This window comes from Sphaeramia orbicularis, chromosome 6, assembly GCF_902148855.1.
Source record: "Sphaeramia orbicularis chromosome 6, fSphaOr1.1, whole genome shotgun sequence".
NCBI lineage: Eukaryota > Metazoa > Chordata > Actinopteri > Kurtiformes > Apogonidae > Sphaeramia > Sphaeramia orbicularis.
The window spans coordinates 36,637,694-36,662,589 of NC_043962.1; the positions used below are offsets into that span (position 1 = coordinate 36,637,694).

At 38.3% G+C, this 24,896-nt stretch overlaps 1 protein-coding gene across 3 annotated transcripts in view; it reads right to left on the minus strand.

Moving 5' to 3' along the window:
* Positions 1-901: 901 nt before the first annotated feature.
* The window catches only part of glg1a (golgi glycoprotein 1a), a 49,359-nt gene continuing 25,364 nt past the window's right edge, over positions 902-24,896 (minus strand). Inside the window, exons 7-27 of one of the 3 annotated variants that reach the window (XM_030136468.1) lie at positions 24,162-24,348; positions 23,139-23,353; positions 21,957-22,078; positions 21,619-21,720; positions 21,383-21,536; positions 19,318-19,359; positions 18,049-18,273; positions 16,918-16,980; positions 16,409-16,522; positions 16,200-16,288; positions 14,233-14,350; positions 13,544-13,636; positions 12,821-12,958; positions 11,524-11,647; positions 11,292-11,434; positions 10,945-11,046; positions 8,923-9,030; positions 8,505-8,625; positions 7,672-7,778; positions 4,380-4,543; positions 902-3,016 (exon numbers count right to left, since the gene is read on the minus strand). In XM_030136468.1, the coding sequence (XP_029992328.1) occupies positions 2,926-3,016; positions 4,380-4,543; positions 7,672-7,778; positions 8,505-8,625; positions 8,923-9,030; positions 10,945-11,046; positions 11,292-11,434; positions 11,524-11,647; positions 12,821-12,958; positions 13,544-13,636; positions 14,233-14,350; positions 16,200-16,288; positions 16,409-16,522; positions 16,918-16,980; positions 18,049-18,273; positions 19,318-19,359; positions 21,383-21,536; positions 21,619-21,720; positions 21,957-22,078; positions 23,139-23,353; positions 24,162-24,348 (2,622 nt within the window). In that variant the 3' untranslated portion in view covers positions 902-2,925. Of the gene's footprint in view, positions 4,544-7,671; positions 7,779-8,504; positions 8,626-8,922; positions 9,031-10,944; positions 11,047-11,291; positions 11,435-11,523; positions 11,648-12,820; positions 12,959-13,543; positions 13,637-14,232; positions 14,351-16,199; positions 16,289-16,408; positions 16,523-16,917; positions 16,981-18,048; positions 18,274-19,317; positions 19,360-21,382; positions 21,537-21,618; positions 21,721-21,956; positions 22,079-23,138; positions 23,354-24,161; positions 24,349-24,896 lie in introns of all 3 variants that reach the window. The other 2 variants (XM_030136469.1, XM_030136470.1) reach the window with 2 other exon arrangements.

Consider the following 24,896-nt stretch of genomic DNA (forward strand, 5'->3'; position numbering starts at 1 on the left):
TTAACCATTTGCAGCAGATGTTGGAATATGTCTGTGTCATCAGAGAAGAAGAAAAAAAACAAACAAAAAAAAAAAAAAACAGGTCATTTAGTTTATTCAGGCTCAATTGACCTCATTTTCTGAACTAGATCTGATCAAGCAAAATCAGATCATAACACTGCCCCCACAGGCTTGTACTATAGGCACTAGGCACAAAGACACTTAACAAACCTTTTCAAAGACTTTAAAAGTGAATATTGGTTCCAAATATTAGGTATAAAAAAAATCAAAATTGTAATAAATTAAAACTATACTCAAATATCTGACATAAAAGCAGATCTTTACATAGGTGTTTTCTCCCCTGAAAGTGCGGAAATCAAACATGGCTATCATAATTAGTATTTAAACAGTGATACTAACCGCCGACAATTTTACCGCGGTTTTTCGTTACATCCCTACAATAGACAAACCGATATTTTGTGCCACAGTACTGTGGCAGTAACCATTGCCTAAAATTTTTTCCCAGTTCTTCAGTGGAAAATACATGAGGGACATTCATGTGCATTTTCTGGGTTGGTAACTAGTATTTACCATAAGTCCCATAGTACATGAAGGTAGGATTCTGTGGAACTTGGGAAGTTCTTAGATGAGTTGTTTGCGTATTGACCTTGTCCTTCATTTTCAAGGTTGAATTGGGGTTGATGTGTCATATTTGAACAGCAATGTTAACCTAGCTTTGTCGGGTCTTTCGGGGTCAGAGCACGGTCAGGGGGGCAGGTAGAAGTTAGAACAGATGAGGTGAGGGGATAGTGATGCTGGTGTGGGAGCAGGGAACAACAGGTGTAAAGGGGCAGGTCCTCATTGTTAAAAGGTCATTTCAGGTCAACGTGGGAAGAGAAAAATTCAACCAACACAGCAGACACAAGATTAGAAACCTTGCAGACTTTATTATTATTAACAAACTGTCCAATTTTCATATGTACAGAACAAAAACAAAACAAAATAGAACAAAAAACAAAAAAAAGCGGACAGGGAAAAATGAATGCAATGACCAGGAGTGCCATGGATTGAGACACGAACATTGTTTACAAAAAGATTTTTCATCATCACAAACTAAAAATCAAAGCCATCATTGCTCTGGACGAGAACAGCGAGGTACCGACCGGAAATCGCACAGCATCCAAAAAAAAATCTGTGGGCGATACACAAACACAGAATCATCAATCACACTCGATCACACACACTCACACAGGCCCACAGGCTCCTCTGCCGGGCGCTGCAGGGGATTCTGGGATGTTCTGTACAGCGGGATCCCTCGGTGGGACGGTGAGTAGGCACGCTTCGAGAAAACCAACGTCCGATGGAAAACAGTGAAGGCAGAATCAGAACGTCTCATTTACAAGCAGGGAGGGCAGCGCTCACCACACCAAGCTTCAACGATTCCAAAAAAATAAACAGTATAGGCTAAATGCACGGTACGTAGTTTACAGTGTGAAGCACTCAGTATAGTACACATGTACACGTGACCGGGGCGAGCTGGGAGAGGAGAGAGTCTCACTTTGTATTTTTACAGTTGGTGATCTTTTCAAGCAGAGTTTTCTATTTTCAAACTGAGACTGAAAAGCCTGAAACCTCAACACTGACGCACGATGAACGTATCTGCGAAAACACAGAATCTGAAAATATGTGCAAGACACTTTCAAGAAACTAAATACATCTTTTTCTCTCGTTTCCTGCTCGACAAACACTAAATTCCATGCGATAAATAGAGGAGTTGTTTGGTTTCTTCTGTGAGTTTGTCAGATTTACGTTTAAGCCCCAGTGTAGAAGATTTAGGAGATCTATTAGCAGAAATGATACAGTATTCAGAACCGTTTTGTGGACAAGTGTCTAATCCCCTGACATTATATAAATACTGTGTACTCGTTAGTTTAGAACAAGCCCTTTACGTCTACAGACTAGAACTTCAATCAACTCAGACAAGTTCAAACTGAAGCTTAAATATATCACAAACATATAACAGGAGCATGAAAAGAAGAACTTCATGTGCGTTTTTTTTTTCCTGTGCAAAATGTGCACACAGAAGCGTTCTTGAATTTCCAGGTGATCTTGACTAGAACTTTGAGCAAAGATGATTTTTGTGCCCGGGTTTGTTCATGTAATGTTTGGGTTCTCTGCTCAAATAGAAGAGGAAAACCCTCACACTGTTATGACTAAAGTGTCGGATCAGCCTGTTAGGCTATGATTACAAATATCACAGTAAAGCTTAACTCAATGTTTGATCATTACGTTGAACACTCCTTTGTGTGTCTGTGACGATCATTCCAAGAGATATTGATGCGGTGATTAACGGAGACTTGACACGAAGCTGGAGTGTGAACTAGTAGTACAGAATCTAAAATATGTCATACATATACAACAATAAAATATTCCATTTCCAACTCAAGTAAACATCCAAGTCTGAATGATGATAAAAAATGTCCCGTCATCCATGGTCTGCTTTTAAAGCCAGACGTACATTAATAAAGAACTATCTCATCTGTTTTAATCTTCATATTAACTGGATACTTCTGTGTTTAGTATGACGACGTTAACACATCAGATCATTCCCAAAATCTCCTTTTCTTCAGATGTGACCGAACGCAGCAAAATGAAAATAAACTAGTACTGAGTCAAAAACACCAACAGGATGTCTCAGCTTCCTTTTTGACCGCTCACAATCACTTAATATCCTACAAAAGCACAGTGGTCATCCCCAAACTATCATCACATTAAAATATCAGTCCATTCCGTTATGCCCGGCTAGCTTTGCTTTCTTAAAAAGGTCATCTGAGCTTTCTATTCTACAACTGAGTCGCAGAGTTTTAATAATAATGACGACGTGTTCTGATCTGTCAGTAACATCACCGGAGCAGAGGCGTTCACTGCCTTACCTAAAACAGACAATCAGGCAGCCACCCGGAGCAGGCTGACGTTCGGAGGAGGCCGAACTATCGTCGCCTGAACACCTCCCTCCCTCTCCCGTCCGTCCTTCTCCCTGCAGGAAGGAGGGACACTCGCTGAAGAAAAGGCAACCAGAGAACATTCAAATCATAGAAAAAAAAAAAAAAAGACTTTGATCATTAGTAAACAAATAAATAAGGCTATGACAAAACAATATATATATATTTATAGATATAAAAAAAAAAAGAACGAAAAATGTGCAATGATTCCAGTATCATCTTTACACAGAAATGTTCACATCTCTACAATAAACTACGATAGTTTTTATTTCTTTAATTTTTTTTCTGCATTGCTCTCAGTTTGTCCAACCAGCGTGACAGCCGCTCAGCGAGTTCATGACTTAAAAGAAAAAAAAAAAAAAAAGATATCCCAGTTTGTCCAGTTCCAACCACTACTGGAGCGATGAGAAGATGAGCGGTTGAACTGGGAGCTGGGTGGTGCGTTTATGGCACAGGTTGGGCTGGGGAAAAAAAAAAAACACAAATTCCTTGTTGTAAGAGGAGCTTTCAGTGAGCCGGCTGGGAGTGAGTGACGTTTCCCCTCTGTACATGATCTGTGGCTCGGTGGAGGGACGGCTGGTTGGCACCGCCCGCCTGGCAGTCCCATGGCGATAAAATCAAACGAACACACGTCAGCCAAAAAGAAAGGAAAAGATATATCCAGAGCCAAACAACCCCCAAAAACCCTTTAGCGAGGACAAACTAGAAGAGTATGATGGTAGAAAGACAGTTTCAATCGCACACATACATCAAGGCCAACACACACGCACGCACACACAACACACACGCCACACACACTGTAGTCATTAAAATACTGGAGTCATTAAACTGCTCTATAGCTGAGCATTTCCCATCCCATTTCTACACATTTACACTGACCGATGTCACTCACCTCCCTCACCCCCATATCTTGACCTTTAACCCCTTATCCTTACAACACCCACCCCCTAGCCCCTTCTCCCCGCCCACAAAGGAGGGGGGGAGGAAAAGAAAAAAAAACGAAGTAATACTGCATCTACATCAGGTGAGGGAAACTGCAGGAGGACCCGGGAAAAAAAAAAAAAAAAATCAGAGGAAGAAAAAGGCGGCAGAGGGCGTGGCATCCTAAAAAGTGGGCGTGGCTCATGAAGAGGTAAAGGGGTGAGTCACTGATCGCGCCCACTTTAGCCTTAGGGGGTTGTGGGTAATGTCATTCAGCATGAACGCCCCAGCAGTGATATTAAAGGAGTGAAATTAAAAAGTAAAAAGAAGACGCCAGAGTGTAGTGTTTAGTGATGAGGCGGAGGATGAATGGGCGGAGGTGGGAGGACGCCGAGGGGTAAAATGAGGGGAGGTCCTTTTCGGCGGTGGTCGTTTCTCCTGTGGGCGTGTCCTGACCCCTGAGTAGGTGGGGTCTACCTGTCCTTCAGCTCCTGAGTGACGCGTTTGGTGAATCTTCCGCAGAGCAGCCCCATCAGGAAGAGCAGCGCCACGCCTGCGCCGATCACGGTCAGGATGTAGTTCTTGGACGGCGACGTCATCACCTGCATGGCCAGGTCCGAAAAACCCTCGGCAGGAGCCACCTGACGAGAAGTGAAGACAGTTCAGTGTGATTGTACACTTTAAAACCAAGAGTCAGTTATTCATACGGATCTAAGGATTTAGAATTTCAACACTAAAGGGAAGAAACTTAGGATCCTTTTATTTAATATTTGGAATTGCATTTTAATCTATTCATTTATTCACTTATTTAGTCTTGTACACCTTTTTCTGGTCTTCAGGACTATAATGTACTGCATGTGGATGACAGGTATTAGTTTACATGCTACTGACATTTGATTAAACCTTTTTCTTATGGTTTGGACTAGAGCTGAAATGAGTAAATTGACTGAAATTAATTAAACAATTATTTGATTGTAATTTTTCTGAATTGAAGCTTTGTTTCCTTAATTTTGCTGGTGCTAAACATTGGTTCTGCTGTTGTGTTTGAACATGGATGCTTATTGTGATGCACTTGACGGCAGGATCAACACAAAGTCATATGTTAGTTACATCTCTAAGTCGTTAGTAAGTTCTATACAAATTAGTGATGTCCTGATCTGGAATTTTTTTGCCTCCGATCTGATTTTTTTTGGGATTAGTTTGGCCGATACCGATCCGATACAGACTTTTTACGATGAAATTTTGATTTAAATTTGGAGTCATTAGTTATAGGTTATTATGCTATTATTTTACTTGAGATCACATTTGGGCTGAATGTGGAACCTGAACTAAAATAAGTTTTACAGGGTGGGGAAGCAAAATTTACAACGAACATTTAGTTGTTTTTTCTCAGCAGGCACTACGTCAATTGTTTTGAAACCAAACATATATTGATGTCATAATCATACCTAACACTATTATCCATACCTTTTCAGAAACTTTTGCCCATATGAGTAATCAGGAAAGCAAACGTCAAAGAGTGTGTGATTTGCTGAATGCACTCGTCACACCAAAGGAGATTTCAAAATAGTTGGAGTGTCCATAAAGACTGTTTATAATGTAAAGAAGAGAATGACTATGAGCAAAACTATTACGAGAAAGTCTGGAAGATACTATTAAAGAAGAATGGGAGAAGTTGTCACCCGAATATTTGAGGAACACTTGCACAAGTTTCAGGAAGCGTGTGAAGGCAGTTATTGAGAAAGAAGGAGGACACATAGAATAAAAACATTTTCTATTATGTAAATTTTCTTGTGGCAAATAAATTCTCATGACTTTCAATAAACTAATTGGTCATACACTGTCTTTCAATCTCTGCCTCAAAATATTGTAAATTTTGCTTCCCCACCCTGTACACCTTTGACTCTTAACAACTTTAGTGTAATTTGTGCACTTTCCAAATTCATACTGTGGGACAAATTAGAACCTGATATTTTCCACTGCTGTAGTGTGTCTATGGACAGGTCCGTCCAGGTATTAAATGGGGGTGCGTTCAGTGCCGTGGGTTAGTGATATGAAGCGGGTTACTTGCGGGGCGGGTCAAAAGAATACCAGTTTATTTGCGGGGTGGGTTGGGTGGGGTCAAATAATTCCACAAAAACCCCACGGGTTGAAAAAACCCGACCCGTGCATCACTATCATAACTCATAATGAGTATGAGCAGAGTGAAAGTGAAACTTATTGACGGTTAATAAGTCCTCTATGACGTTTGCCTGCCCCCCCCCCCCCCCCCAATGTTTCACTGAACCACCTTTGGTTTTGATTACAGGAGACATTAACTGGATTTAACTAAGCAAATACTTCAGGTCCTTCCATGTGTAAGTACTGCAGTGGATGATAATGTTTGAGCTGTAACAGGTTATTTAACTCTAACTGATGCTGTACGTGTCCTCTCATGTCTCGAATGTCAAAGATTGGACAGTGCCAGGATTGATCAGGATCATCAGGCTTGTGACAGAATGGTTCAGGGAGAATGAGAATGCATCATTTTCACACATGGATTAGCCTCCATAAAGTCTAGAGTCTAATTTGGGATGTGATGAAGACTTGATGCAGGGGTCTGATTCTCCATCATTAATAATCAAAATATTATGAACCTTATTGTGACACTACATAAGCATTATGTGGAAAAAAAAAGATGTGACAGTGAATGTCTCCTGTAATCCAAACCAAAGGTAGTGCAGTCTAACATTGCATGTGCAACTTTTTTGGGGAGCCGGGCAGTGCATCTATTTTATATACACTTATGTTATTGTTATTTCTATATATCTACAGATTTTTTATATATATAGTTTTATGCTATCTTTATTTCTATATAGATTTTTTAAATGTATCCTTTTATTTTGAGACTTTTTGTGGTTGTTTCAGCTTCAGCAAGTTGTCTTTTTCATATTTTTCAGTATTTTTTTTTCATCTATTCAAATAATCATTTAATTGAATCGAAGAAAATAACCAACATATAAATAGATTACAAAAATATGCTCTAGTTTGGAGTATAGGTTTACATTTGCTTTATACATTTATTTTTAGTTAATTATATTATATTCATATTGAACTAAAAGCTCCCTTATTTCCCTACTGAATGCAGTGAATGAGATGTTTGTGATGCTCATTTTCAAGACACAATACCTGATAAAACGTATAGTAGTTTTCTGAAATACACATGGAACAAATAAAATAATGCTCCCTTGCTAAAGAACACAAAGCAATAAACTATGTTTCCAACAGTGCATCTTATGTAATTGTATGGTTATTAAGTAAAATGTATAATTATTATCATTAACAAAATAATATTACGCAGCTCAGGTTGTCCGTCAAAATATCAGCAAATCTGAATCAGATATTATTAAATTAAAGCAGAGTATGGGCCAACATCCCAAATTTACATCTGGTTTGAGATTTTTGCAGTATGCTGTAACCCACTTCCTGCTAACTCTTCACTACAATGTGACATTCAGCGTCAATTTTGTGAAATTTTCCAGTTCTTAGGAGCCAAGTTTAATTATATCCAACATTTAGAGAAAAACAACTCTTTTCTGGGTCTGTAAGATTACCTGTCCTTTGCGGTCGTGTTACATAAAGCTGTCCTCTATAAACAGAGGTAGCTGAAATGGTTCTTTGGTGTGAAGAGCTCAGTGTCTCCTGTGCTCCGTCACATCACCACGAGCTGTGTTTTCACAGTGTTCAGAGGGGTTTTACTGACAAGATGACAAGGTTGTGATTTATGTACCTTGGCAGCGTAGCTCCACATGTCGATGCGATCCTGGAGTCTCTTCTTGCACTCCGGCTGCAGACGGACACGTTTATCCTGCAGCGCCTCCATCAGGCAGGACATCTCTGAGAAAACAGCAACATGGACACAGGTCAGCTTGTCATGTCAGAAAATGAGATGATGGTCAGCAGATGTTTTGTCTGTTTTCTGTTGGTGTGAAAACAAAACAGTTAATCTGACGGCAAGGATCTGATATGGTTTGACAAACAGTCTGGAATAAAAGCGCACAGTAATCTTAACCGTAAAAGTGATTATCACTATCTGAAAAACATAACAGCTGAAATAAATTATGATTGACTTATTCTTTGCAGTGTTTCAAGGTATAAAAATATCAAAAAGAGTGAGCAAAACACAGAATAATTAACAGACACATTTCAGAAGAAGGTCTTTTTTAACGCAAGTATTAGGACAATCTTAACTTTGTAACTAAAAAATCTTTTGCTTTAGTTCACAGGTGTAATATACATAAATTTGGAGACAGTGGATTTAAACATTAATTAAGTGCATGTTAACAATTGTCATTCCCAGACCACGATAAAAAAAAATAAAAAAAAAATCTGTCTGCTTTTACCACTATGAAATTTCAATTGTCAAAAACTTTTCTGGTAGCTGTTTTTTTTTTCATATTAAATCAAAATATAGATAATTGCCACTTTGACAATAAATCAATACAAAAAATTTAAATAAAGTGAACAGTCATGAGACCAAAATGAGTAAAAATGTCTGATCTGTGTGGTAATGTATGGAAGGTTGTGTTTTGGGTTTCCTTGTGTGTGTATTTGTGGACTCACGGCGCCCCCTGCCGGGTGGGATGGCAGCACAGTGATGTTTGATGTCCAGAGCACAGGCTGTGTGGAGGACGGGGTCTACGAAGATGTCCGCTTTACTCTCCTTCAACATGTTCAGCACCTCCTGCAGGACGACAGAGGTGATTAGGTGAGAGAAAGAAAAAACAGGCAAGAAAATAGGTATGTGGCAAAGAAAAGGGAGGATTAAGAAGAAAACAGGAAGGAGGATAAGGGTGGTGGCAGAGGAAAGATGTGGACGGAAAATAGAAAAACTGTTTCATCACCTTGTCACAAAAACTCAAACAAGATCATTTTGTTTATCCTTTAATTTGACATTTTTATTACAGTAGAGTCAGTATTGTAAGGCTGGGGTTTATTTTTACTCTCAGAGGTCAGTGAAAGCTACAATGAGTTTATTTACCTTCTTACATCCTTCCTGTTTGATCTTCAACAGATTGACTTTCAGACACTCCTCCACTTGGCCCGTTTGCTCCTGAGCTGCCGCCTCCTCTGGACACAGCCGAGAGATCTGAACACAAACAAACCCCATTAAACAAAGCCTCGGACCAAAGGCACTACGCCTCTACACTCTGTAGAAACTGGGCCATATACATCACAGTTAATTTTACTATACTGACATCTCAGCCATTTAATTCTTGCTCTGAGAGCCAGATGACATCCTCAGATAAAGTGCATATGAGTGGCATCAGCTGCACAAATGCACAGTTGTCAAATTCTATCAGTCTGACTTGTTTTAAGATCTTTTGATGTCTGATGACACAGCTTTTATGTTTTTAATGATGGAGCTGAACTGACATCTCAGCCATGGACAGCAATATAGATTGAATTTTTAAAATCTGAATTCTTTGATTTTTTAAAATGCTTTTGTGATGTTGACTCAAGATTGCTTATGACAGGGGTGTCAAACTCATTTTAGTTCATGGGCCACACTTAGCCCAATTTGATCTCAAGCAGACCGGACCAGTAAAATAATGACATAATCTATAAATAATGACAACTCCAAGTTTTTCTCTTTGCTTTAGTAGAACCCCCCCCCCATTAAATTATGAAAATATTAACATTTTACAAAAAAAAAGTGAATAACCTAAAAAAAATGAAATTTTATTTGAAAAATTAGTAGAATTTTTAACACTATTATGCCTAAACTTACTATTTATACATGTGCATTACACACAAAGTTACACAAACATTTGGTAACAGGCAGAATATTGTTAAAATTTTGGAGTTTGGAACTAAAACAAGAACAATTCTTCAATATTACATCTCAGCTTATTATCAACACAATTTATAGATCACAGTGGATCTATAAATGCACAAAACATTTAGTAACAGACAGAATATTGTTAAAATTGCACATTTCAGGTTGTTCATATTTGTTTTCATTTATGTATTTATTTGCATTTTATTGTATAAGGATAGTTTTGTAAATGTAAATATTTTCATATTTTAATGTTATTTTTTTCCCTTACATATTTTTAACAGAATTTTTCAAGAAGAAAATTTGTAGTTGTCATTATTTAAAAGGTTATGTTATTTTACTTGAGATCACATTGGCCTGTATGTGGAACCTGAACTAAAAGGATTCTGACAACCTTGACTGTTAATATTTCCAGTGTAATTTTTGCACTTTCATCCTGTGGGCCAGACTGGAACCTTTGGCAGGCCAGATTTGGCCCGTGGGCCACATGTTTGAGAAATGGCAGAAGACTGTCTTAACACTTTGCATACCTGGTTATAAAATAGATTTCCACTAAAAATAAAAATGAACCTGAGGCTAAAATAAAAGGCACTGTTTGAACTTCTTTCACATATTAAATTAGATGAACTGGACATTTAAGCCAACCATAGCAACAACCAATGAAACACTTCACTCCTCAGACATACAAAAGTTGTGTATTACTGTGTCCAACACTTCCTAATAACATAGAGGCTTAAATAAAGTCCTGTCACTGTCACATATTTAGGCAGTTACTAAAGTTGACCAACACCTCATCTTATCTGGTACTTAGTGACAGCTGTCATAAAGGTCAAGATGTCCTAAGGTGTGACCATGTTGACATTAACCAATCACTAGAGGGCTAATACATTGTGTACTTTACACCCCCAAACTGCCAAAAGTCAGATCAACTTGAGATGGGAACATTCAGTTTCCCAATCACAGCAGACACGTGCAGTGCTGTTTTGTGTCCATACTTTTACCCTCTGTAAGTGCTTTATTTTCAGCTCTCCACTGCTGAATTTGAGCATAGGATGTATATTTCTGGGTGAGTGGCCAGTTAATATTTCATTAAATCATGTAAGTGTTTTTTGCTCATAATTAAACGAACTTGTTTGTGTTTTATATATTATACACAGTGCATTGCTAATAATTCAAATTAAGTAGCTGAACTGTAACATAAGCTTGCATATGAAAGTGTAGAACCTCTTGTGTGCAGTGGATCTGCAGCTGAGGGTCCAGTCTGTAGTCTAGTGCCGACTCCTGCAGGATGACACGGATCTGATCCTCACAGTCTGGAGACAAACGCTGCAACAGCACATACAAAAACACATGTATGAGTATGATTACGGCAATGGTTTTAGGTAACCTCAATGTAAAATTAGATCATGGTTTCATAATCACAGGTGTGAATGGCTGAATAAACTGCCTCTATCCATTGGGTTTTGACCCGCCAAACACATTAAAGTTAACTGTGAGCAGGGTTTGTGTTTCAGTCTGATCATAGCATTGTGAAAATTCTACATAAAAAGGGAAAGAAAGGTGGATCTGACCTGGTCTGCATATTTGAGTTTGAGGCAGGAGATGACCTGACCCTCCAGTTCACTGTCGGCCGACGCCTTATTGAGGATGGACTGACAGAACTTTGGGATATCAGCTTTACAGGCTTTCCTCAGCACCGGGTTCAGCCTGTAGTCTGCATATACAAAAACACACTATTAGCAGTCATCTTGATGAACACTGCTCAACACTAGTCCTATGAGACGAGTCAGGGTGTGTGTGTACCTGTGTTCTGGGTGATCTGTCTCTTGGTGATCATCTGTTTACACTTGGGATCCATCAGCTCACTGTTCTTATTTTGTTTCAGACACTGAAGAACATTCTTACCCTCTGACTCTGTGCAGAACCGCTAAAACACACACAAACAATACTTCAGAGAAGCAAAAAAAAAAAAAACCCAACATATATGTACATGTATTTAAAGCATCCATTTGTGGTGTGGATTGATTTTTTTTTTTTTTTATTTAACTTTTATTTAACCAGGCAAGACACAATAAGAAAACATTGTTATTTACAACTGTGGTCTGGCAAAAGGGCAGGGCTTTTGAGGGAAAGGGAAAAAGGAGCTAAAAAAACTACTTTTTAAGGTAATGGGCCAGATCAAGCGATGACACGGGGACACATTTCATGTTCAACAAGTTCTGTGTTGAAAACTAATTATCTCCATGTTTAATGCATGGATGGATAGGTCTCAGTAAGTACTTTCACATGACACGTGTTACAATTTGCAAAAATACAATTTTGGGGGAAAAATACTTAAATGGGGACTCAAAATGAACATCTTTTTTCACTTTCTGCCAATATACGAAACATGCTGTTCTCATGAGAAATTGATACTTAAATGAAATGTAGGGCTTTAGCTATGATGTTAAACGACAATTGTGATCAGTATTGGATAAAAAGGTTTAAATGTAAAGTTTTTATGAACACAAATATGTTGTGACACGGGATTAGCAGTTTGTCACTTTGTTCAGTATCAGAATAAAAGACTTTACTGGAACTAAAACACTACAAATATTCTAATAAACTTATTTAACACACATATTACAACTGAAATGATACATACTGCTAAAAGCAGAGCATATTTGACAAACAATTGAATTGTATACAACCTTTCTAAATTCTTGTACTGTTGAATAATAAGTTCCAACAGATTCACAGACTGAAAATATCACTTAAACAAGCAAGAAAAAACATTATTACTAAAGTTAATAGTGAATTTACATATAACTTTACATAATCAGTTATATCTTTTTTCTACAAGTGATATGGATATGTTGTAAACAATTCCATAAAATAGAGTTCTTAAGCAAAAAAATGAGCCTATTTGAGAAATTATAGGTGAAACTTTAATTTTTGACACTAATGTTCCCTTTCACTTGAGCTAGCCCTAGTGAAACTATGCGTACAATACAATAAACATTCACGATATGCTTCATGCTCACAGTGTGAAGTAGAGCTGAACCGGTTTTCCCACGAGTCTGATTTAGCTGTTTATGAAGCGTTATTTTACAAGCCTTACCCTGATCATGTGCTTGCAGACCCTCATCAGCTGGTAGTCCAGTTCAGGGTCAACCATCTCCACCTCCTGCAGCTTAAAAATCCGCTGGTGGCAACGCGGAGTCAGCTGACGCTTGTTCTCCTTCAAACACTCAATAACCTGCAGAACACAAGGATTAAGTCAACAAAGACAGTACAGCAACTACAGTTACACCCAGATGTGAAACTTTGATATGTTTTTGTGCTTGTCATTTCAATCTCTTGTATGTCAATATTTATGAAATCCTGTCTGGAATTGTTATGCATAGTTTTGTTGTGTCAAAGTCAAAATTTCATTTGCAAAAGAAACTAATCACCAAGTTTGTTCAAGGTTGTTGAATGCAGTGTGGTATGTGATATAAACAAAAAGACAACGAACAGTCACAGTCACATAATCTCATTGTGTTTGACATGATGATAAATGTGATAGTTCCTTTATTTTTAAAAGTCCTGTTTTGTTTATTTTACTCTTGGTGTGTAAAGTACATTAACTGTGAGTCTTATAAGCCAGAAGTAACAACTGTAGGAAAACAATATACCTGTAATGCACTGTTGTGTTCAATTTACTAAAAGGTCCAGGTAATTAGACATATTAAAAATTATCATGAAATGAACACATCTTTCTAAATTTACACCTACACAAAACTAAAACAATAACTGTACAGCCATGTAATAAACAAGCAGGTGTGTGTGTGTTGGTGCTGACCTGTGCGTTTCCATAGGTGACGCTCTGACACAGTTTGCTGATGTCCTGCTTACAGGAGTCGTACAGCTCCGGGTCCAGACGGATGTCCTCCGACTGCACAGATTGAGGGGGGGATTTAGTGGCTTTACAGAAAACACAGACTCAAACAAAATGGAAAAACTTTTAATCCGAGCCGTCTCACACTGGCTAAAGAACATGTCACAAGACAGTCAAACTGAGATAAAAACTTCAGGATGAGAGCCTGGGGTACAAAGTTTCAACAGCACCTGTTCCCTGTTGGCATCTTTAGGTTTTATATCTTTTGTCATTTTGTTCTATAATCAAACATTAATTTGCTAAACTTCTGCTCCAGTGCTTCTCTAATTTAGTTCCGTACACACTTTCTGCTACAGACGCAGACATGACATCTTTAGGCTTGGTTAAAAATGACTGAACAATTATGTGTAACAAAGCAATGAATTGTAATGTTAAAAATCTGTTACAAGGGTAACTAAATACAACCATCAAATTTCTAAAGCTCGAACTTCTATAACTTTTAGTTCATAGATGTTTTCTCTTAGTAACATAATGGATGATGTTAAACATTCACACTATGATTTACTGTGGTTGGGTTTCCCGTCTCTGAGCTGTTGTTTAGTCTCTGGGCAGCAGCTCACTGGTGCAGTGTGGAAACTAAACATCAGACGTACCATTTCCACCTCCTCCACCCGCAGCTGTTTGCGGCATTTGACCGACACTCGCTGCTCCTTGACATCCTGCAGCGTGTCATTCCTCACTGTGGTGCTGAGGCAAATCACAACGTCCACCCTGAATGATGAGGACTTCAGGTTAAAGACATTCTGACTGTGTAAACACAAGATCTGCGTATAGATCAACAGACATGCATGCAAATACAGCAGAGGTAAACTTTGGCAATAAGATCAGCAGAACCATCTACCGTAGCATTTCTTCAAGGATGCCCAGGTGAGATTTATGACCTTTTGAACACCAAGAAATTATGCAATAATCTTTGGATTAATCTACATCTGATTTTTATTGTGAACTATCCTCGACAGGACTGAAGCAGATCCCTGTTAATGTCATGGTCTTCAATTAGCTGAAGGGGTTTATTTTACAATAATGATGGATTAACTCTACATTAGGGCTGTCAGAATAATTAACATTTTATTTGGAGATTAACTGTCATAGATATAATTGACTGTTTGCGTCACTGTACGATAAGCTTAAGAGCTGTTTATTTATACATAATGATGAAAAAAAGAGCCATTTATTGGCATTGAACCTTGAGCTCTAAACATATATAGTACTTGTTTTCATCTTCGGTCACATTTGGTTTTTATTTTTGTTTTGTTGTTTTGTTTTTTTTTTTAAATACAGTTCATATTTGACAAATGAATAGACAAAGCCTATTACTGAAATATACATATACTTAAAAAGATGTGGAAATAAAGAAGGGAAATATGATATGTCTGGTAGATTTATCCATCCGTGTATACAGTTGAATTGAGGCGCTTATAATGATAATTATGAAAAATACCTCTGGTCGTGTCAAACAGCGATTACATATTAATCGTGACAGGACTACTATGCATTATCCTTAGTTTTTTCCTAACAGTACAGAAAAACAATAATCCCTACCAATGTATTAATTCACACGTCCTCAACTGGATCAAACTCAGTGCCTTTTCATCTTTTATCTTAACATTTTCTATAAAATGACTCGGAGCACTGCACAAGTATCCAAAATGGTGAAGTGACCTGATGTGGCTGCAGAGTGTGTTTTCTAGCATTTCAAAAAAACATATTATTCGCTCTAACCTTAAACATAGCCTCTGTCACACGTTTGCTGAGTATTTGCTGTTGGCAGCACACATTATAATTCAGTCAACACTTTGTCTTGGAAAAATGCACAAAACTGTGACACCTCTATGAGTTTCGTGAAAATAAACCCAACAAACACCATTTAAAAAAACAAGAAGGAGCTCATGGAGGCTCATTCTTTTACTTTATGGATGGTGTGTGAGGGAAGGGGGGGAGGGTTTTTTTTTTTTTTTTTTTTAAATCAGATATGACTATATTATTGTGAAGGACAGGGTGCTTGCTCTTTTTTCACATAAAAATTCCAGACGTCTTCAAAACTGCTATTTTTTCCCCTTAAGACTTTGACTTTATGTACTTTTATACTTGCGTGCCTACTTTTTTGCTTGAGATCGTACCTGTTGTGTGTCGTAGAAAAGTTCCTTTTCATAAATGCAGGTATGAATGAATGAATGCACAATTTGCAGTAAATTGTGTTTTACTGACAGAAACATTTTCAAAACATATGAAAAAGTGCATGGATATCACACAAAAAAGTTTCACTAGAATCATTCTGGTATCGACCGGTTAGTGAAATCATGTCAAGGATTTTTATATGCTGTCTTCATGTATTTCTTATCTTACAAGATTATGTGCCCTTCAGCATACTCTAAAATTCAACTATGAGAGAAACTTTTTTCCATACTTTATTAAGACTTTCACACAAAATTCCAGACTTTTCAAGATACTTTTTAAGACTTTCAAGACCTGCGCAAGCACCCTGAAAGGATGGTTTTGTATGTGTGCTCTGAGCTGTAGATATGAAATAAAACATGCAGTATGTGTTTGAGAATCGTACTTTTTCTTGATGTTGGGACACAGTTTGAGGACGTCTTCTTTGCAGGCTGTTTTGAACTTGTAGGAGAAACGGAAATCTTTTATCTGAATCTGCAGATGGACAGAAAAGAACATAGATTATGAGTCATTTATTCAACAGCTGACAGTTCCTCACACATGGCAAGGAAAACATGTCATTGTCATTTAACATATTGTCACCAGTCTGCTCACCAGCTGAAAATGAGTCACTCCTACTAAACATTTCTCATTCATCTCCTTCTGGTGTTTGTTCTGAACCAAACACTCCATCAGGTCGCCCGTGTCGATCTGATTATCAGCTACCTCCTGCATGAAAGAGACATACAGAATGAATGGATGAATATTGATATATTTAAAAGACAGAATTTAGCTTTGAGTCTATTTCAGTCAATAATGACATATGTGGGAAAAAAAAAAAGAGAAACAGGAAATATGTGGCGAGAGAAAGGAATGTCATACAGCACAGGACCAAGAACATAACCCATTCTGTGGTGTAACGCAGAAATGCATTTGTCCATTCACTGATGTAGTAAGAAAAAGAAAAACTTTAATATCAAACTTGGGGAAAAACAAAAAACAGGAATGATGCTCTAATATCATCATAAAGGGGGGTTATCACTACTGAGAAAGCGTAAAGAAAGAACTGAATAGAGTTCAATGTGGGTTTAAAGAAAAGAACTGCTCTGTTACTGAAGACTTACATGGCAGTGGCCCTGGATGACGGGTTCACAGGCTCGCATCAGCAGCGCCTCAATCTGGATATCCTGAACACAGAACCAATAGGAAGGAGCCATTAACATAACACAACATGAGCATCAGGTGAGGCTGTCATAATCTTTAAGTATTAGTTGAAAATTCCTTATTATACAAATAATTGGCATTGCAGCAGAAACATATTCCTGCGTTAAAATTACAGTTCTGTTCCCTTTTAGGGCTGTGGAAATGCAACTAAACTCATGATGTTTATGCCAATTGCTGCTCATCAAAGTGTAGTGAGTAAACATTACAAGCTAAGCATCTCGAGATACACAGTGGCGCCAAATCTTCACTTGGGTGCCATTACATATAACAGAAGAGGATGCAAAGAAATGATGTCATTAAAAAAAAAAAAAAAGGAATGCTAGACATGTTTAACTGTACAAGGGATGTACTCTTGAAAATATAATCTCTTAGCTTCAGCTGTGTTTATACAGATGAATGAAAATGATTCTAAACATTATGTAAAATTGTCACATTCAGCTCAAATAACTGCAATTAGGCAATAGTGTAAAAAACATGAGAAGCCTGGGTTAAGTACATTTCATCATGAATGAAACAAAACATCACTTGTTATATTTCAGTCGATAATGCCAGTAAATATTTAGCAATGTTGCTTAGTCAGATATGGCGAATGGTTTAACGAATGCAAGGCAAAGCCAGTTTATTTGTATAGCACCATTCATACGCAGGGTGACTCAAAGTGCTTTACAAAGGCATAAAAAAAATCACGACAAAAGGAAAAGCAAGACATTGAAATTACATTAAAATCAAAAAAGGGAAAAAAGACATTAAAATCATCAGAGATAAAACATGATTTTAAAATGCATTCACAGAATGAAAAAAAAAAGACACTAATTATATTAAAATCATACTTGGATGTCTTGACCTTCATTCACCAATAAAGTCTCTCCCTCAGCTGTCTTAAAGGCCCTTTACACCTACTCCTCTCAGTTGGCTAAAAACACCCAACTGCACCCAACTGAGTGAACATCAGAAATCTTTCTTTAGTTACTGTATCCTGACTCCTGTGCATGTCAAGGTATTGCATTATGGGAAACATATCTGTCATTTACCTCCGACTCCAGCTCAGTCAGGTTTCCCACAACATCTCTGCAGTCAGAAACCAGATCCTCAAGGTGATCTTGCAGGCACTCCAGCTCCTGTCCAGCCTCCGTTTTCTCGCTGCACCACTTCCCCAGGTCGGTCATACAGCGTCTTTGCAGCTCAGGATCCAGCTTCACATCTAGTGCCCTCTGGTGGAGGATCCTCTGTACCTCCACCTTACAGTCCCTGGAGAGCTGTTGGAGGACATCCAGGTCCAATTAGAGAAGAACCAAAAATAATATTTTGTTTTAGTGTTCAAAAAGGCCTTAAACTGATACTCCACTTAAGATTTCTAATATTTCTATCCATTAAAATTGCAAAAGGTGGCTTGAGCTTTAGAATCACTGACTGTATATAAAGATAGACACAACGAGTTGTCCCTAAAGTTCATTATTACACAGCAAAAAGAAACAAGAACCTATCATCCATCTTTATATACAGTCTATAGTTGGAAAAAATTAGGAATGTACCCAGAAATGATTCTCAACACTATTCTAATGATTGTTCACTTCAATCTTCAATCATTTTGTCTAGAAAACCATATAAACAGTTATGTTTGTCACATTGTCTCTTTCCTTTACAAAATCTATGTAATTCCATCAAAAACCTACTATCTTAACATTTTTGCTGAAAAATGCAAATGAAGAAATTGTCAAAGTAATTGCTTTCATAGTTAATTTCAATCAATTGAATACTTGGCAGAAAGACTTTAAAATATAGAGTAGTGATGAAGTAGCAATGACCCAACTAAGGAGTCTTTCATTAGAATGAGGAAGCTGTAAAAATGTGTCAATATATTTTGAAGCAAATATGAACATTTAGAGGAAATTAAGTAGAACATGTTGAGAAATGTGAATAGAGAGAAACAGATGAACATATTTTCTACTGGATACAATTGAACCAACAACCTTCAGAATGAGAGTGTTTAATACTACTAATATTCATAGTGGAGTATCTTTCTAAGGACAGCTTGCACACATGTGATCACAGTTTACATGAAAAGCTTATAGATGCAGTTGATTAAACCACACTTAAGTCTTGTATCGATTCTTCACATCACAATTCAGCAGCTCACTTCCCTTCAGCAATTACTCTTGAAATCAGCTCCCACATGCAGATACTAGATAAGAAGAACACAATCACTTCCTCTACAAAGCACCAGTCATCATGACAGCATGTCCCAGTCTCCTGCGATTATTATCATCATCATCATCAGCTCAGCAGCAGAGTGTACTCACTGTTGAATCGTGGTTTTCTGCCTCAGATTCCCCACTGGGGAGCTACAAGAATATTCTCAGGTCAGTGAGGAGGTTCAGACACTTCCTGTTCATTTACTGCAGCTTTTTGTTCGCTTCTACAGCCTAACAATCTGCTCGAACATATGTTGATTTAACCTGTTACTTTGAACACTTAGTTGATGCTTTCTGCAAATTCAGAAAAAGGGTCCCTGTGGATTTTTTAAAATGGGGCTGTAGGAAGTTCATAATCAGAGCATAAAGTAAAGTTTGGAGAAGCAGACAGGAATATATATGTAGAGGTTAGGTAATTTACTGCTTTGGCTGGTAACAGCAAAAAATTTGTAAGATTAAGTGTACAACATATTTAGACTTTTGCACAACCCTTTCCAACCAAAACTCCTTTGACAAAAACTACAAATTTAACTTGTAGAGCACAGGACTTGCTGCTGACCTCTGCCTCAGCCACCGGTTTCTTCGTGCTACAGTATTAACACCGCTGTACCAAAGCACTAAAAGCACCCTTTTAAATGAATTTATTTTATCAGATGTCAAAATTAACAGCTACTGTCAAGAATGATCTACACTGACCAGCCATAACATTCTGACATAGAAGTTGTAATAAAATTGATTATTTCATTGCATTGGTACCTTTCACTCAGTTGGATATTAGGAAGCAAGTGGATATTTAGTCCTCGAAGTTGATGTGTTGTAGCAGCAAAATGATCAACACGAGGAACGGTGTGACTTTGACCAGGTCCATATTAAAAGGGTGATGACTGGGTCAGAACATCTCCACAACTGCAGGTCTTGTTGGGTGTTCCTGGTCTGCAGTGGTTAATACCGACCAAAAATGGACTAAGGAAGGACATACCAATCTAAGGACAATCGATCATCTGTGGTAGGTGTTGGATAAAGAACTCAGATCCATGGAGGACCACCTCTCTACTTCCAGGACTTCAGTGATCTGGTGCAAACTGGTCCAGATACCACAGCACACCTTCAGAGGTTTGGTGGAGTCAGGTTGAAGCTGTTTTTGTGGGAAGACAGGGTCCTATGCAATATTCGACAGGTGGTGATAGTGCTCTGCTCCCACAGATTGGTTGAGATCTGGTTGATGTTCTTTAAATCAGTTTTGGTCAGTACAAACCACTTTACACTGGGAATAAACAACAAGATCTGGAGATGCTCTGACACAGTGATTCGACCAATCAAGGCAGCAGTAAAGCAGCAACGCATTTTGCAAAGTAAAATTACTAGTAATGTCAAAGGAGCCTGATGGCATCGAAGAAAGTACTATAATAGCTGGAGTTACCAGTTAGAAGGGCTCTGGGACAGTTTTGCTGCTACATCTGTAAAGACCATTCCAGTGCTTGGATTCTTTGCCCTTTACTACAGTACTCATCTCCACCTAGTCTCATCCTAAGCATCCGTAGGTAATACACCAACCACACACTGTGTATGTCAAACTTCACTTTTACAATTTGCTACATATGGATGTAAATCTGCCTAAAGCTCCAGCGTTTTGTACATTTACCAGAAAAAAAGCTGTCACCAGGGATTGAGGATTATTCTCAGAGTGGCCCAGTTCTGTAATGGAGCACTTGAAGAAAAGCAAGTGGCAAGTTGAAAAGCAGTGGCACATAGATACCACAAGAAATACAGCTGCAATGGTATACTGCTTCCAGTTGTAAAAATTGTTACCCTACATTGTAAATTTGCTTAGTTATTCTTAGTATTTTTGCTACTTGAAAAAAGTGTTGTCATCTTGTGCCACCCAAAGATTGGATGATGTTCAGTTTATTTGCTTTGTCTTTTTTATTTTTTTAACATATACTTGATATAATTTTTTTTAAAAAAGCCACAATTGTATTTTTTAGTTAAATTAACCAAAAAGTTATATATATTTTTTTCTGTTATTTTAATAGTCAGTTGGAGAACTTGTGATAATTGTACTAGTACCGAAATGTTGCAACTTTTTTTTTAGTAATTTCTGGTTAATGATCAACTCAGAATGTACCTTATGAGCTTCGGAAGAGAGAAAAAAAAAAAAAAAGCAGTTACTCACCCTGCGTCCCTGCTCCACAGAACGGTAGGCGTGGCGGTACAAGCAGGAGAAAATGGCTCCTGGCGGCATCATCTCACTGGTTTCATTCCAGCCGTGAGTGTGACAGAGTCGAGATGCATCCCCCTGGCATTTCTTATAGAGGATGGGGTCCAACCTGGGCAGAAACACATAAGAGAAACATGAAACACCATGATACCACTTTTTTACACAGCGAGAGCATCATAAACTCAACTTACTTCCAGTCTCTGGCAATGAAATACTGGAGCTCCAGCAGTCGGTGCTCACAGTCCTCCACCATCTTCTCGGTGTACAGATGTTCCATCAGACATGACAGGATCCTGTTTTAAAAACATTCAATGCACACTCAGCCTCCAGTCTACAGACTCACATGAAACCTACACTGTACTTACTAAAATTACAAACTCATGTTTAATGTGTTAATGTTTTCAATGATCAGATCCATGCGATAATACAGAAACATAAAAATGAAATAAGCAGCCGTAAATTAAACTGCATTAACACAGAAAACAATAAACAGCCAATATTGAGAGACGAGGCACTGCAGAGGACTCACATGGGATCACCACTGCGGATGTGTTTGCAGGCCGTCTGGATGACTGACTCACAGGCCTCATTGAGGGCCCGGTCAATGCGGTAGTCGGCTCCGGGGTCGGCTTCCTGTATCAGAGTCTGGAGCTGAAGATGGAAAACAAAAAACATCAACAACTAAAGCAGACAGAATCTTCCCACACAGATTTGCTAAGAGGCATTCTTAGAAATGTAAGAAAACAAATATAAAACCAGAAAATGTGCGTAAACTAATGACATACAGGAATTTGATGAAGTGCTATGTTTTTCAGGATCAGTTGAAACTTTTTAGACAGAACCAGCCGAGTCTCAGTATACACTTCCATAAACAGATGAATGAGCAGAATGCTGTGACTTCACCCAGAATTAATGACACGCAGGAGGGAAGGCTGCCGTGCATGACAAAGCATTTCCTTTAGCCCACAAAAAGTCAAGACAATAAAATTTCCCATGAGATTTAATCAGTTCAATCGTAACTTTATATCTACTCGTTTGTTAGAATTTAAATCTGTTTCAGATACCAGGCCGTGCCAAAAGTTTGTCTGATATCGTCCAGTCTTCTAAAGGCTTTCCACCGGTTAGCTCAGCTCTCTGCTGTCTTAACGCTACAGCCATATCTGGATTACGGACAAGTCCTCAAATCCACTCTTCTACCTCTCCACTGTCTTCATATTTTCATGCTGCTGATGTTTCACAAACTGTGGTTTACAGGAGATTGATAGAGCTTGGTTACATCATATAATGACAATCACCTGAAGCTCTATATCAGCAACAGTATTCAGTTTGAGGTGAAATGCTGTTGTGCAGAAGCTACAAAGTTTCCAACACAGGTGCTTCACACACAGCATAAAAGATCTATACTATCAGTGCAGACTGAAAGACGACACCGAAGATTACTGTCACCAATTCTATATCAGGACAAATATGGAATATGGTTACACTATTCTGTTCCCAGGTTCCATATGATCACATACTCCGAGTATGGTCATGTTCTCAAGCATAGATTTCACCTCATTTGACATGCCAAAAGTGCCAGTAGGGGAACTTCTTTTAAGAAGATGCCATTTAAAACCTAGAAGTTCCAGTTTCACTTCATGGCTCACTGTGCTGATGCTGACTCCACACTGTCTGATGGTTAAGGTTCTAGACAATACAAACGCTGACTCACCGCCCTCTGACAGTTGGGGTCAGTGGCTCCCATGTCTCCTCTGCCGACCCTCATCAGACAGTGTAGTGTGCGGCCTTTGCGGTGCAGACCTGAGCAGTGACTCTCAATTTCGCCGCGGCAGTGCAGCACTATCTCTGGACTGAGAGAGAAATCCTCCATGAGCATCCGTCTGTAGTCCATCATCTCGCCCTGGCACTCGCCGCGGACCACACGACCTGATAAACACACACATACATCGAGTTAAAGGGTGGCAGCAGCATAGGAGGTATGAGTGGGCAGTGAGGTAGACACCGCTAGAAAATTCATTCTATTTACAGTTGGCTGTGGAGCCTTGTTTTAATGCTCGACCTTTAGAGATCATTTGTTGGACTAAATTAGAATTTTCACTGCAAATGAAAACATCCTATAATCTGATAAAGGACAGCTACTCACGCCATATTTCTCTTCCATAGATGGCCAAGCTTCTGCTGAACAGTTTTCCCTTTTTATTGCACTCAGCCAAAGCTAAGCTGCCAATTTATAAACTCTGTTTGCCTTTCAGTTTTTTTCTGACCATCGTTTTTTAACCTTCACTCCTACATTTCAAAGCATGCATGCGTGGAGGTAATGTAATCTGACATGAATATAAATGATTAATTATTAAATGGTGCCTACACACTGTGATATGTGGTTTGGTGCAGACTGTAGGCAAGTCAGTATACAAAAATACATTAAAAGTGTGTGTTCTCCCACACAGCTAAAGATCTCACTAAGTTTTCTCACATTTCAGCACAAAATGATATTGCATTGCACAGACTTAACTGTAGAACAATTTCCCTAACTATGACTTTTCAGCAACTGAGCACCACTTATTTATTAAACTTCATAGGGTTAATTGTGAGGTTAGCAGTTCAATAAATCATTAGAGCAAACAGACCAGTGAGTGACAAATGATGAGCTAATAGAGTGTCCTGTGAGTGCCAGACAAATGCGTAATGACATTACTTAGTTAACAGATGGTTCTCTCTGTGGTAGGTTTCTCACCTCGATGCACAGCTGACTCTAAACAGAGAAGCAGGTAGGACAGGCGAGCTTCTCGGGCTCGGGGCATGTTGGTGTCCACACTGCAGCGATACTTCTTCAGGTCTGACTTGCAGGCTTTAGCCAGTGAGTAGCTCACTTTGTAATCCTGAGCTATCAGCTTCTGCCTGGTAGTAAGTGCATCCCGACACTGAGGAGATGGAGATGACACCACAAAAGAGTGAGAAGAGTAGGACAGTTCATTTATGAAGTGACAGGATGCCACATGGAGAGTAATAATAATATCAGTGGATTAGAATTCTATAGTGCTTTTCAAGGCACTCATAGTGCTTTACATTCTTGATCCATTATTCATTCAAATTTACACACTGAAGTAAGCAATAATGAGGAGCCCAGAGAATGCCCAAATGGTTCTGCGATAAAACAAAAAAAAAAAACAAAAAAAAAGGCTGAAGTCTTGATGTTAAAGCAGGCTATCAGCAAATATCTTTACACAAAAAAAACTTTACAGTTTTTATAGTTTAGTGGCTAAAAAGGTATAGATAAACACCAATGCACCCTTTGTAAGAATAAATACAATGAGGTTCAAAGATAAAATGCAAAAATATAGATGCAAGAAAAGAAAGCTAAAAACACAAAAAACAAATAGGACTTATATAGATCATAGAATCCTTTAAAAGTGGTTACAATTAAAAGTAAATGGGTCCCCAGAAACGTATAAGACAAAAGAGGAAAAGA